Source organism: Sarcophilus harrisii, chromosome X (assembly GCF_902635505.1).
Source record: "Sarcophilus harrisii chromosome X, mSarHar1.11, whole genome shotgun sequence".
Lineage (NCBI taxonomy): Eukaryota > Metazoa > Chordata > Mammalia > Dasyuromorphia > Dasyuridae > Sarcophilus > Sarcophilus harrisii.
Genome location: NC_045432.1, coordinates 81603103 through 81617586, shown reverse-complemented (window position 1 = coordinate 81617586; position 14484 = coordinate 81603103). Strand labels below are relative to the sequence as shown.

Below are 14484 nucleotides of genomic sequence, written 5' to 3'. Positions count from 1 at the left end.
GCTCAGCCGCCCCCCCCCTCTCTCGGGGGTGGAAGCCGGCCCGGCCGCTGGCTGGCCGACCCCCAGCCCTGGGACAAGGTGGCCCCTCGGGGCCTCTCCCTCCTGGCCCGGCCCCACGGGACATGTGGAGGAGGGGGCCCGGGTCTTTCAGCCGCCACCTTTTGGGACCCCAAAAGCAGTGACTTCAGGGTGCAAGCTTGCCGCCGGTCACGCTCCACGCCCCCCCCCGGCCCCTCCCCTCGGTACCCCGGGCCGGCCCCCGTCTTCGGAGGGACCGGTCCCCCCCAGCCCCAAGGTTCCTCCTCTTGGCCGGACCACAATTTTGTTTGTTCAGCGGGGGAGGAGGGTAAATCCCTGGAGGAGGCTTGCCCTCCCCCCCTCAGCCCTCAGCCAGGGCCCCACCCGGGTAGCTCGTCAGCTGGGCTACCGAGGGGGGAGGGAGGGCGAGGGAGGGGGGGGGAGGGCCTGAACGGGGTGCCCCTACCTCTCATTTTTCATTAGAGCCGGCTTAATTTAACCCTTGTGCTGGCCCCCTCGGACTCCGGGGCTAGGGAGGGAGCCCGGCCCCTTTTTCGGCCAGGGACCCTCCCAATTCGCAGCCCGGCCCAGCCCAGGGCAGGGCAGAGCGCCGGCGGAAGGATGGACGGGAGGAAGGAGGGCCGCGGTTTGCCCAGGGTGCTTTTGGGGGGCCTTGCGGGCCAGATTCTCCCTGCACACGGGTGAGAGCGGAAGGAGAGGGGCCAGGGAGGGCGCGGAGCGGAGCCCCCCGGGGGGTGGCCCGGCCGGGAGCAGGGGGAGCGGAAGCCGCGGTGCCGGGACGGCGAGAGCCCCGCGCGCTTCCCGGGGAGCTCGCCCGGCGATCGGGAGCGCCGCAACTTTGCCATAACTCCTCCCGCCCGGCCCCTCCGCTGTAACAAAGGCCACTTCATCCCGACCGGCCCGGCCATTGGCCGCGGCCGCCACCACGTCACGTTCGGCCCCGAGAGCCCACCGCCTAGGCGCCACGAGGCAGGAGCCTTTGCTTCTGTCCAGTCGCCGCTCGCTGCCTCGGGTCCTCCCCGCCCGGGGTCCGAATCGGCCGCCTCGCGCGGCGCTCGCGGCGCGCCCGTGGGTGTCAAAGTGCCGCTGCCGGGCCTCGGCCCGGGCCCCCGATCTAGTTTCCCGGGGAAGGAGGAAAAGCGGGGCTCGAGCGTTCTCGGAGCCGGGGCGGGGGAGGGGGCGGGGGGAGCGCAAGCCCTCCCCCGAGCCCTCTCCCGGGATCCCCCGAGCCCTCCCCCGAGATCCCCTCTCCCCCGGGGAAAACGGGGCCGTCTGCGGCTCAAGCCTCGGACCCTTCCACCTCTCCCCTGGCCCGGGGCCGTGCGAGGAGCCTGACGCGCAAGGAGCGGGGCCGAGGTTGGGACTTCCCTTCTGAGGATGGGGCCCGTCTCCGTCCTCCCCGCACCTTATTCGGGGAGAGGCTCGGCCGATTCGGCCGGCAGAAGCCGGGGGCCCCGCCCCCCTCCCCTCCCCGGGAGTGGGACCGCGGGCCATGCACGCGGGCCGGTGCGCTTCGGCCCCGCGGGCGGAGAAGGGAGGCCGGGACGGGAGTCCCAGGCTCTCCCCTTAGATTCGCAAATGGAGGCTCGAGTTCCAATCTAACCGGGTGGCCCGGGCGAGTCTCTCTCTCTCGCTCTTTCTCGGCGAGCCTCAGTTTCCCTTTCTGTCAAGTGCGGTTGCGTGAATGCGGGAGCAGCCTCGCTGGCTTGTCCCCAAAGCCCCGGGAAGTTAATGAATGGGAGGGCCCATGATGCTGCGGGCTCTGGTAATAGGCGACATTCCCGGGGATCGGAGCAGAGTGACGTTGCAGCCTGTGCCCTCCCCCCTCTCCCCACACCTAAGAGAACGAGCCCTGATTCCGAGGCTCAGACCTAGAGCTGAAAGGGACCTTAGAGGCCACTAGGGAAATCCCTTCCTCTGCCAGGTAAGAGGAGCCAGGTGAAGTCCCTCCCGCCCGGGGCTCGGTCTCCTTGGTGTTCAGTAGCAAAAGCAGGGGCCGAATAAGCCCAGATCTCGTGCTGGCTCCCAGTCCAGTCCTCGGGCCGGCCCGGCCGCCCGCCAGCCTCCTCCAGCGCCCGGCAGCCTCCCTCGGAGGCTCCCGCCCGTTTCCTCGGAACATGCTCCAGAGGGGCGGGGGCGGTGCAGGTAGCGTCCTCCGGGCTGGGCGGAGGAGGGAATTGAGGCTTAGGGAGGGGCCGCCTCGTCGGGAATCGCCGAGCTAGGAAGTGGCCAAGGTAGGAGCGGCAGCTTCCAGGTGCGGCGCTCGGCCCGGCAGGCCCGATCGGGCTCGCCGGCTGCCAGGGTCCGAGCGCCGGACGCCTCCCCTCCCTCGGCGGCTCCAGGCCAGGCCCGCGCCCGGGCTCCCGCCCCCTCGGGGCCCCGTTAGGCTTCGCGGCCGCCCCGCCGGACCTTTGTGGCTAGAGCCCGCCGCCGCCGCCACCGGCGGTGGTGGGCTGTCCGTGTGGACCTTACGGGAAAATGGCTGGGGGGAGGGGGGCTGAGAGCTGCACCCATCCTCCCAGGCCGGCGAGGGGGGGGTCCCCCAAGGCTCGGGCGGCCTCCCTGCCTTCCCCGTCTCCGTCGTGGTCTCCGCTGGGGGTAGCGGTCGTGACCTCCTCCCGCCACCCCCCACCCCCCCACCCTTCTCCTTCCCCACGCTCCTCTGACTCTCTGGCTCCCTTCTCTCGCACTCCCTTCTTCAGTCTCTCTGGCTCCCTTGTCTCTCCCTCCCTCCCTCCCTCCCTCCCTCCCTTTCCCCATCTCTTCCCTCTCTCTCCCTCTTTCTCTCCCCGTCCTGGCTGGGCTCGCTCGCCGTTGCCATGGCGAGCTCAGCGCGCCGAACCCTCGCACCCAGCTGTCAGGTCGCTAGATCGCCGCCCCCCTCCCCCCGCAGCCCCGCCCCACCCCCACCCAGGCATCCCCGGCTCTCGCCTCCGCCCAATTGGGGCCGTGGCAGACCAAGGCAGCTCCTCCCCAGCATCGCCCCCGAGCCCACCTCCTCCTCCTCCTCCTCCTCCTCCTCCTCCTGGGCCCGCGGAGCCTCTGGGAGGGCCGTACCTGGCTGGGGATGGGAGGGACCGGCCTTGTGGGCTGCTCGGCCTCCCCCGCCCGCACGGGAGGGGCCGGGGCCGGGGCCGGGCGGCCCGGCAGCCCGGGGTCCCCCCTCCTTTCCCCGCCCCCCCTCTCCTCCCCGGCCTTCCGTCCCTCCCCCGGGCCCCCCCCCTCCCCCCCCTCTCCGGCCCCGCCCCAGCCCGCTGTGGCTCGGCGCGCTCGCCCCACCCTCTCTCGGGCCCCCTCCCCCTCCCCGGCCCCTCCCCCTCTGTCGGCCTCCTCGGCTGGCGCTGCCGCCGCTGGTCCCTTTTAAGGAGCTCCACCCAGGGGCAGCCCAGGGTGGGGCTGTTCTCCCGTTCACACCTCATCGCCCTGCTGGAGAGAGCCCCGGGACGGGGGGAAACCCGCAGATCGAGGGCACCCCGCCCCCCCGCCCGCCGCCGAGCCCGAGCGAGGGGGAGGGTCTCAGGCCTCCGGGCCCCGGCCCCTCCCTGGCCCCTCGGCCCCGCCCCGCCGGCCCGGACCCCCGGGCTGCCCTGGGAGGGCCCGGCCCGGCCGCCCAGCGGGCGGACGGGGCAGGGCAGGGAGGGGGCAGGGCGGCGCAGATCAGGCCCGGCGCCTCCCCACCACCGGCCCCGGGCCGTGGGCGCCACGGCCCGCGGCCCTGGGCCCGGGCCGGGCAGGCAGGGGGGCGCCCGGGGCTTGGGGCCCCGGGGGAGCGGCCGGGGCGGATGGGCGGACCGAAGGGGGCGCGCCTCCGTCTCCTGGGAACCCCGGGCGCCTCTGGAGGCCCGCCGGGGAGTCGCCGTTCGGGGAGGGGGCCGCTAGGCACCGGGCCTCCCCCCCTCTTCCCCGCCCCCCGGCCGGATGCGGCGTGCACGCGTCTGGGGCCCGGGGCGCTAGGGGGGCTGTGAGCCGCCACGGGCCTCGCACCCCCAACCCCACCGCCGCTGCCGGTGGGGCATCGGGGCCGCCGCTCGGGGCCTGCCCCCCAGGCAACCTCCCCGGACGCATGACGCCTGGCGGCCCCGCGGGGTCCTGGCGGCGGACGGCGGCCCCCAGCGGCCCCAGCCCAACCGGGGGGAGGTGGTGGCCCCTCGGGCGGGGCGGGGCGGGGCGGGGCGGGGCCGCCCCTCCCCCATGCTCTCCTTCCACTTCCCCACTTCCTTCTCTCCTGTGTGTCCTCTCTCCATCTCTCTCTGTCCCTCTACTGTCCCTGTCTCTGTCTCTTCTCTCCAAATCGCTCTCCTCTCTCCATCTGTCTCTCCTCGGCTTTGTCTCCTCTCTGCCTCTCTCTTCTCTCCATCTGTCTCTCGACTCTCTCTCTTCTCTCCATGTCTCTGTCTCTTCTCCTCCTCTCCTCTCCCATCTGTCTTCCCTCTTGTTTTTGCCTTTTTCTTCCATTGTTTGATTTCTCTCTTTTATGTTTTCTTTTTAAATGTTTTTAATCTGTCTTCGATGTTCCTCTTGCCTTTTTTCCATCGCTCTTGGACTTTCTTTTTTAAATGTTTGTCTTTTTAAAAATTTTTATTGTTTTTTCCATCTTTTTTTTATTTTTTATTGTTTTCCCCCATCTGTGTCCCTTTCCATCTCCATTTAAATTTTCCTGTTCTGTTTTTTATTCTCATCTTTATTTTTTCTCCTGTTTGTTCTTTATCCCCCATTTCTATTTTTTGTTTTTTTCTTTCCATTTCTCCATCTTCTCCATTTCTCCTGTCTCTTCCCTCTTTCCATTCTCCATCTCTCTCCTTTCTCCTGTTCTGTTCTTTCCATCTCTCCTCTCTCTGTTTCTCCTGTTTTTTCTTTCCTCTTTCTCCCTTTTCCTTTCTCTGTTTCTCTTCTCTCCATTTTCCTGTCTCTGTCCTCTTTCCATCTCTCCATCTCTCTCCATTTCTCCTGTCTCTCTCCTCTTTCCATCTCTCCATCTCTCTCTTTTCTCCTGTCTCTTCCTCTTTCCTCTCTCCTCTCTCTCCTTTTTTCCTTCTTCTCTTTCCATTCTCCCCTTTCTCTCTCTACTCCTGTCTCTCTCCTCTTTCCATCTCTCCATCTCTCTCCATTTCTCCTATCTCTCTCCTCTTTCCATCTCTCTCCGTTTCTCCTGTCTCTGTCCTCTTTCCATCTCTCCATCTCTCCTTTTCCTGTCTCTGTCCTCTTTCCATCTCTCCATCTCTCTCCATTTCTCCTGTCTCTCTCCTCTTTCCATCTCTCCATTTCTCCTGTCTCTCTCCTCTTTCCATCTCTCCATTTCTCCTGTCTCTGTCCTCTTTCCATCTCTCCATCTCTCTCCATTTCTCCTGTCTCTGTCCTCTTTCCATCTCTCCATCTCTCTCTGTTTCTCCTGTCTCTTCTTTCCATCTCTCTCTCTTTTCTCCTTCTCTGTCCTCTTCCTCTTCCATCTCTCCTTTTCCCCTTCTCTTCCCTCTTTATCTCCATTTCTCTTTTCTCTGTCTCTGCCCTCTTTTCCATCTCCCATTCTCTCTGTTTCTCTGTCTTCCTCTTTCCCTCTCCATTTCTCTTTTCTCCTGTCTCTGTCCTTTCCATCTCTCCATCTCTCTTTTCTCCTGTCTCTCTCTTTCCATCTCTCCATTCTCTGTTTCTCCCTTCTCTTTCCTTTCCTTCTCCTCTCTTTCCCTCCATTCTCCTGTCTCTTCCTCTTTCCATCTCTCCCATTCTCTCCTTTCTCCTTCTCTCTCTTCTTTCCATCTCTCCTTGTTTCCTTCTCTGTCCTCTTTTCTCTCCACCTCTCCTTTCTCCCTGTCTCTTCCTTTCCATCTCTCCATTTCTCCTGTCTCTGTCCTCTTTCCATCTCTCCATCTCTCTCTGTTTCTCCTGTCTCTGTCCTCTTTCCATCTCTCCATCTCTCTCTGTTTCTCCTGTCTCTGTCCTCTTTCCATCTCTCCATCTCTCTCTGTTTCTCCTGTCTCTGTCCTCTTTCCATCTCTCTCTGTCCCTCTCTGTCCCTGTCTCTGTCTCTTCTCTCCAAATCGCTCTCCTCCTCCCACTTTCCCTCTCCTTCTTTTTACTCCTCTCCCTCTCTCTTTTCTCCCTGTCTCTCCCTCTCTCTCTCCTCTCCAGTTTCTTCTCTTCTCTCCTCCTTCCTCTCTCCTCTTCTCCTCCCTTTTCTCCTCTTCCCTCTCTTCTCTCCATTTCTCTACTCTCTCTCTTCTCTCCCTTCTCTGTCTTCTTCCAAATCTCCTCTCCCATCTGTCTCTTCCCTCTCCATTTCCTCTCCTCTCTTTCCCCCATCTTCTTTTTCCCATTTGTCCCTTCCACTTCATTCTCTTTTCTCCTGTTTTTTCTTTATCTTCCATTCTCTGTTTCTTGTTTTTCCATTCTTTTCTCTCGGGTTTTCTTTTTTTTCCATTATTTTATTTTCCTTCTCTCTCTTTCCATTCCATTTCTCCTGTCTCTTCCCTCTTTCCATCTCCATTTTTTCCCTGTCTTGTCCTCTTTTCCCCTTCTCTCCATTTCTCCTGTCTCTCTCCTCTTTCCATCTCCTTTCTCTCTCTTTTTTTCTCCTTTTCTCTTCCTCTTTTTCCTCTCCATCTCTCTGTTTCTCCTGCTCTGTCCTCTTTCCATCTCCTCCATCTCTTCCTTTTCTCCTGTCTTCCTCTTTCCATCTCTCCCCCTTTTTTCTCCTGTCTTTCCCTCTTTCCATTCTCCATTTCCTTTTCTCTCCTTCCTTTCCTCTCCATTTCTCCTTTTCCCTCTGTCTCTTTTCCATTCTCCATCTCTCCTTTTTTCCCTTTTCTCCTGTCTCTTTCCATCCCACTCTCTTTTCTCCCTTCTCTTCCTCCTTTTCCATTTCTCTCCATCTCTCCCTTTTCTCCTGTCTCTTTTTCCTCCTTTTCCTCTTTCTCCATCTCCTCTCTTTTCTTTTCTTCCTCTTTCCATCTCTCCTCTCTCTCTTTTCTCCTTCTCCCCTCTTTCCCTCTCCATCTCCTTTTCTCCTTTCTGTCCTCTTTCCATCTCTTCCTCCTTTTCTCCTTCTCTTCCTCTTTCCCCTTCTCCTTTCTTGTCTCTTCCTCTTTCCTCTCTCCTTTCCCTTCTCCTTCCTTTCCTTTCCTCTTCCTTTTCCTGTCTCGCTTTTCCTCTTCCACCTCCCTTTTTCCCTCTGTTCTTTCCTTTCCTCTCTCCTTTTCCTCCTTTCTCCCTCTTTCCCTTCCCTTTTCCTTCTTCCTCTTTCCCTCCCTCCTTTCTCCCTCTCTTCTCTCTCCTCTCCCTCTTCTTTTTGTCTCTTCCCTCTTTCCTCCCATTTTTGTCTTCCCCCACTCTATTTTTCCCGCTCTCCCTTTTCCATCTTCCATTCTCTCGCTTGCCCGTCCTCCCCTCCCTTCCTCTTGCCCGGTTTTTACCCCCCCTTTTCCCCCTGCTTGCCTTTTACTCCCATCCCCCCTGTTCTCCTGTTCGCCTCTTTCCTTTATTTTTGTTTCTCCTGTCTGTCCTCTTTCCACCCCATCCTCCTTTTCCCTGTCTCCCTTTTTCTCCCTCCTCCCCTTTCTCCTGTCTTTCTTTCCACTCCATTTCCTTTCCCTTTCTTCTTCTTTCCAACCCTCCCGTTTCTCCTTCTCGTCCCTTTCCTCTTCCCCCTCCTTTTCTCCGCTTGTCCTCTTTCCATCCTTTCCTTTTTCTTGTCCTTCTTTCACCCCACCTTCTGTTTCTTGCGCTTTTCCACTTATCTCCGTTTTGTCCGTCCTCTTTCCATTCTCCTTCCCTTTTCTTGTTTTCCCCCTCCTCATTCCTTTCTTTCTCCCCATCCTTCCTTCTCCTGCTTGCCTCCCTCTCCACCTCCTTTCCCGCCTCCCTTTTCCATTCCCATTTCCCCTCCCTGTCCTTCCACTCCCATCCTTCTCTCTGTTTCCCTGCCCGCCTCTTTCCCCCCACTCGAGTCGCGGGAGAGGCCCCTTTTCCCCCCGCGCAGTAGGGGCTGGGTGTGGGAGCTGAGAGCCGCGGGGGGTGGGACCGGCCGAGGGAGCCCGTGGGGATGAAGTTGGCCCGGCGCCCCTGGGTGGTCGGCCGGTGCTGGTTTGGGCTTGGGGGGGTGGTGGGGGGAAGAAAGATTTCCTCGGCCAGTGTACCTGCTGCCTAGGACCTTCCGGGAAGGCCCACTGAGGCAGGGCTAAGCCCAGGTTACCCGGTGGTAGAGCTAGGCGGGCGCTGGGTTTTGTGTCTCCTCCCTCCCCTGGGCTCAGTGGCGGGCCAGGTCTGTCTTGCCAAGGGGCTAGCCGGCATTTGGGGCACAAAGAGGTGGGCCCTGCGGGACTGTCTTGGCCTGGTGGGCAGGAGCTGCCCGGGTTCTACTTCTGCAGTCTGCCGGGAGCTTGGGCTTCTTCCTCAGCAGAGTCCAGAGTTCAGGACCTTCCAGGCTGAGGGTGTTCTAGCTGTGGTGAGGAGCACTGGGGGCGGCCGGTGCTGCTGTGGTGGATACAGAGCCGGGTCTGGTCCGAGTTCACTCTCAGCCCCGAACACTTGCTGTGGCTGTGGGACGGGCCTCAATTTCCACAGCTGTAAAATCCTCACAGTTAATGTGAGGATCAGAACAGTTGCACGAAGCTCAGGGCATAGTGGCTGGCACAGAGTGAGCAGTATCTAGAAATGTTTACTCCCCCCTGCTGCCGTCTGGGGAGTCAGGGGAGCTGGGACTTGTGGTGGCTCAACAAAGCCAGTGGCCTTCCTTCTCCAAGGCTCAGCTTGGGACTCCCTCTAAAACAGCTGCCAATCCAGCCTCCCTTTCAGGAGGATCAGAGGGATGTGGGGCAGGGGCCAATTTGGGCACCCTCAGAGGCCTGATGAGGAGAGGCCTTGGCAGCTCCGGAGCATCCTGATGGAAGGCTGGGGCTCTGTTCAGTGAGCTGGGCCCAGGGCAGCTTGGGATGGGCTTCCCCCCACTCCCCGGTCTTTCCTGGGAAGCAAGCGGGGTCAGTCTCATCTTACTGGCTCAGGCTGGAAGGAACAACAGGCAAGGGTATGTGTGTGTGCGCGTGTGTGTGTGTGTGCGCGCGCGTGTGTGTGTTTGCATGTGTGTGTGTGTGCATGTTTGCATGTGTGTGTGTGTGTGTGTGTGTTGGGGGGCACAGCAGGCTTCCAGGCTCTGAGAGTGAAGTGATTCAGTTGGGGGGCTCTAGTCTCTTTTCAGATGCTGGCAGATAAAAGCCCAGGTTGAGGCTTTTGGGCCCTCAGGATCTTCCTGGGACCCCTTTTGGTCCGCTACCCAAGTAGAGCCATGTTAGAAGCAGGCCTTCACCCTTCATCTGCTCAGGGGCCAAAGGGTCCCTTGGCATTTAGGTGCATGTTCTTCTCAAGCCTAGCCCCTCCGGGTGGCGTGAGTAGGACCTTTCCCCTACCTCCAAACAGGTGCCTAGAACTGGGCTCCCTTCTGCGCCAGGCAGGGGATGGTCCCTCTGCCCTCTGTGGTCGGCAACCCAAGGTGGCGTGAGGTGGTGGCACTTGTTACCGTGGCGAGCACCTCGATGCCACGGCTGCTCTTTATCCTTGTGAAGTCTCGCCTTGAAAAATACCAGAATCAGACTTTCTCGTGTCTCCTCACGGTCCCAAGGGTGACCATTTGGACGGGTCGTTCAGGTTCCCCAAATCTATATTCTTATCTTCCTATTCTCTTCCCTTGATCTAGCTGTCGTCCGGGGAGCCCGGGGGTCTCTGCGGGACCTTCCAGCTCCAGGATGGTGCCATCCTGCTGAGCTGAGAGCTTGAGCGCCTGTTCTAGAGCGGTTGGTCAAGTGGCAAAGGCCAGGGGTTCCTGACCCTGGGGCCGGCACCCTTTCCCTGCTTCCGGCCACGGCCCCTCTCGCATCAGCTCCTGGTGCAGCAAGCCATCGCGGTGTCCTGGTAGATGTGGTCTGGTTTGGGTTCTAGACTAGAGCATTCAGTGACTTCAAGAGCCCTGCCAGCTTTGGTCCATCTGTCGCTTTGCTTGAAGTCACTGACTGCTAAGTGGGAGCTGGGACCCATGCTCCGGACAGAAGGAAGAAGGGCAAGGCAAGGGGGGCCATCCCACGGGCTCAGGCGAGTGCCAGGCCGTACCAGCTGGTACCGGATCGGTTCAGCCCGGGTCAACCAGCGCTTTTGACTAGGATTTTATTTTTCCAAACGCACGCGAAGATAGTCTTCCACATCCATCCTGCAAAACCGCACCGTCCAAATTTTCCTCCCTCAGTTTCCCCCTTCCCCCTCCCCAAGACAGCAAGCAGTGCAATATAGGCCAGACACAGGCAGTTCTTTTAAACAGAGCTCCATGTTCGTCATGCTGCGTGCAAAGAGCAGGTCAAAAAGGGACAAAACAAAAGGGAAAACCAAGCGAGCCCACAACACAAAGGTGAAGATACTCTGCTCGGGTCCCCGTCCAGTCTCCATAGTTCTCTCCCTGGATGTGGATGGCTGTTTCCATCCCAAGCCTAGGGGAATTGCCTTCCACAGGCGTGTCTGAGACTCCTGGGATCCGCTGGAAGCTCCGGGTACAAAGGTCGGCCCACCAGAGAGAATCTCTGGCCTCCGGGAGCATCCAGCCCTCATGTCCACGAAGGCCTTGTAGGAAGGGGTGCAAGCACTGGACAGGAGCTGGGCCAGCCCAGGGGTAGCAGTGAGGGCACGGGGCAGGCGGCCTTTGGGGAAAGTGCGTCGTGGTGTGTGAGGGGCTGGGAACAGGCCACTTTGGGTGGATCCCATGACGTGAGAAAGCTATCGGTCTGGAGAGAAATTGGAAGCAGAACGTGAAGGCCTTTAGATGGCCTTGCTGGGTTTGATCCTTCAGATTCCGGGGAGCTGTGAACATTATTGAGCAGAGGAGAAACCCAGTCAGACTTTGCAGCTGGATATGAGTTCGAGCAGCAGACATAAATGTGAGACGTATCCCATCCCTCCCCGCCCCCCATGTTACCCCCTAGGGCCCAGGCTGCCATAGGGGTGGGACTTAGGCTGCTCTAGGTGCTGTTTTTCAGTTGTGTCCTACTATTGGGAGCCCGTGGACTCCCCAGCCTCGGTAGCCCCCGAGTCTATCCAGGCTCATGTTTGTTGCTTCCATGACGCCGTCCGTCCGGCTCGTCCTCTGCCGTTTCCTTTTGCCTTCAGTCGTTCCCGGTAACTGGATCTTCCCCGACGAGTCCCATCTCCTGGTTGTGTGGTCAAGTATCTAACTTCGGCTTTAGTATTTGACCTTGGAGTGAACGGCCTGAATTCAGTTCTCCAAGTACAGATTGTGTTGACCTCCGGGCTGTCCAAGAGGTTCACGATTGCACCACAGTTCAGCAGCCTCGCTTCTTTTGCCTCACGATCCAACCCTGCCAGCCCACGCCGCTGCCGGAAAAAGCCTAGCTTTGACCGGACCAGCCTTTGGCGGCAAAGTGATGTCTCTGCTTTTTAGTCTGCAGCCTTAGAGTGGAAAGCGGCGGGCAGGTGGGCTGCTCAGCTCCCAGAGGCCCTTTCCCTCAACACTTTTTCGCTCCCGAGGCCCCGTTCCCTTCTGTCTGACAGAGCCCCGCTGGTGAGCCCTTTCTGCCCTCCCCGTTGCCAGTGGTCGGCCATGGCCCCTGGCCTACCTCTGGAGGAGGGATCTTTCAGTAACCAAGAATAACTTTAGTTTGAATAATTGGAATACTTTCCCCAAACAATCTGATTATAACAAATCTCCAACCCTCCCCCCCCACCTAAATTAGCGAAATATAGAAATCCTCCTCCTCCTCCTCTCCATAAAGTCCCAGCCTTGTCCAACTATTTCAGCCACGGCTGACTCTTCGTGACCCTGTTTGGAATTTTGTTGCTAAAGATACTGAGGTGGTTCCTTCACTGTTTCCTTCTTTGGCTCTTAATTTCATTTCAATGTATCTAAAACCGAAATACAGGATTGAAAAAGAAAAAAACCAAAGAAAAACATTGTTACACTCCCAGCAGAACATAGGAGAGTATGCGGAATATGTAGCAATCCATTTCAGGTTCAGGGTAGTGTCTTTAATAATAGAAAACATTGTATTCAGAGCTGTCCAGCCTTGTTTCCTTTTGTTTGGGTCCCAGCTGTGTGCTTTCCCTTTCCTCCCCTCCCACCTCCCTTAAGCAGGCTCCAGTTAAGTCCTGCCATATTTATGTAGACGTCTCCACATATATATCTGTATATATGTGCACATCTACACATAGAGTCATATGTCTGACTTACACGATAGATTTCTTTCTTGATTGAATCTTTTTTAACTTTGACTTTGTCTGAGATCAGTGATTACTGGCCCCTACTGGTTTTTCCCGAATGAACTCTGCTCCCGATAATTGTGTTTGTGTATATTTCGTTTCCTATCCCTGCTAACTCTTTATTTATTTGTTTGTTTGCTTGTTCATTCATTCATTCGTTTGGTTATTTACTTGCTGAGGCAATTGGGGTTCAGTGACTTGCCCAGAATCACACAGCTAGGAAGTTTTAAGTGTCTGAGGCCAGATTTGAACTCAGGTCCTCCTGACTTCAGGGCTGGTGCTCTATCCTAGGTGCCACCTAGCTGCCCCCCTGCTAACTCTACCAGTTAACTTGTCTTGCTGTTACTTAATTTCTCCACACCCCCCCCCCATCCTTCCTTTATCTTTTCCTTCCCACCTTTCTTCCCTTTCCTATTAATCACCTTATCCCACTCCAGTTAATCTCCACTTTGCCTCTTTTTTCTTTATAGATTTTGGAGGGGGCTATACCCTTCTTGGTATATACCTACCTATACCCACCTCCCCACGCATTTATATGCATTTTTCCCACTTTAACTTTAATGTGAGTGGGATTTCAGAACTAGCAGCCCTTCTCCCCCGTCTGTGTTAGTTCTTGCTCTCATACCTCGCTCTTCTAGTAGAATTCTTGTTTTTACCTTTTCCTGCCTGGTTTTGCTCTGGGGAGTCATGTCATATTCAGCTCTCCCCCAATCTTTCCTCTGGACTACCCAATCATCAATGACAATCTTGGACACGCGGTTTACGTTTCCACATGTAAGACATAGTATATTTTTACCGAATCCTTTGAAATTAATCTTTGATGTTGATTCTTATAAGTCAGATTTTCTGTTGAGTTCAGGTTTGTTTGCAACAAAATCCGGAAAAATCTGATGGTTCAATGAATGTCCATTTTTTCATTCGAGGTTATGCTTAATTTTGTGGATATATTTTTGGCTGCAGCTCTAATTCTTTTGATGGTCCAGATATAATATTCCAAGACCTGTGGTCTTTTATTGTAGCCAGTAATAGGTCTTGTGTGACTCTAATGGTAACGCCAGCATATTTGAATTGGTTTTGGCTGGGAGTGAAAATCTTGTGGTTGGCGTGGAGGCGATCCCTAGGGCTCCTGTTTGCTGTTACAGAGGAACTAGCCTGGAGGTGTTTACACTTCATTTGGGCCAAATCTGAGTTCTGGGATCTTTGAATCTGCTCTGGTTGTCCCAGGAGGCCCCCTGTTCTGCCCAGTCTCTGACTTGCTTTCCACTGCTCTATGTTTCCCCCGGGGCGGGGCGCTATTTTGTTTTGTTTGTGGAGAAATCTGGGGAGCTTGTCATGTTCCAACCTACTCGGCCATCTTCCCAGAATTCTCCCAAGCTCCTTCTCTAGCTTGTTTGACAGATAAGGTAACTCGGGCAAATGGAATCAAAGTGATTTGGCCGGGGTCACACAACCAGGGAGTGTCTGAGGCAGGATTTGAAATCAGGAAGATAAATCTTTCTGATCGAAAGCCAGTGCTATATCCATTGTGCCACATATCAGCTATTTACATTATCGAAAGCCAAAGGGAATATGAATTTGAACAGACGGAGAGAGAAGAGTGGAGATCTCAGATATGCGGAACTTCTCCGCGGTTATCTTTGATCTATCTTTGATCTGCCGCTGCCTTCCTCAACTCAATTAAGTTCTTCATTCATTTTCTCCCAGATATTCTAGAAGCATAACCAATCGCGTCCCCAGCTTAGCTCCTTATTGCTGAATGGGCCGTTAGATAGTGAATGAATGTTATGATGAACTAGGTCATCTCTTTATTAGTGATATTAGCCCATGCTTTTCTTTTTCAGTTCTATCTATACTCAATTTGGGTATCAATGCTATATTTATTTTTTAAAAATCTGGGTCTGGTGTGATCATTTGCTGTATTTAAGAATCTGTGTCATAAAGGGATTTATTACGTTTTCTCTGATAGTCTGGAAGAATTCACTTTTGAATGTATTTGATGTCAGTAGCTCACTCAGCCCCTCCCATGGCCTTAGCCCTCCAGAACTCTCTTCTTCAGCCTCCCCTCCCATCTGCACTAATTACCCCATTCTTCTCACTCTGATCTTCATTCTCTCACTTTTCGGGCTCCTTCAGAGAGACCAGGGAAGGTTTCCACTCCTCAGGACTAACTTTTCGTCCCACTGTCTCCCCAACACAGTCTTG

At 56.7% G+C, this 14484-nt stretch overlaps 1 protein-coding gene across 1 annotated transcript in view; it reads left to right on the top strand.

The window, feature by feature from the left end:
- Nucleotides 1-496: 496 nt before the first annotated feature.
- Nucleotides 497-14484, top strand: part of LOC100935085 (Krueppel-like factor 8) — a 55646-nt gene continuing 41658 nt past the window's right edge. Inside the window, 1 exon segment of the mRNA XM_031945092.1 lies at nucleotides 497-719. Coding sequence (XP_031800952.1) covers nucleotides 640-719 — 80 coding nt within the window. The 5' untranslated portion in view covers nucleotides 497-639.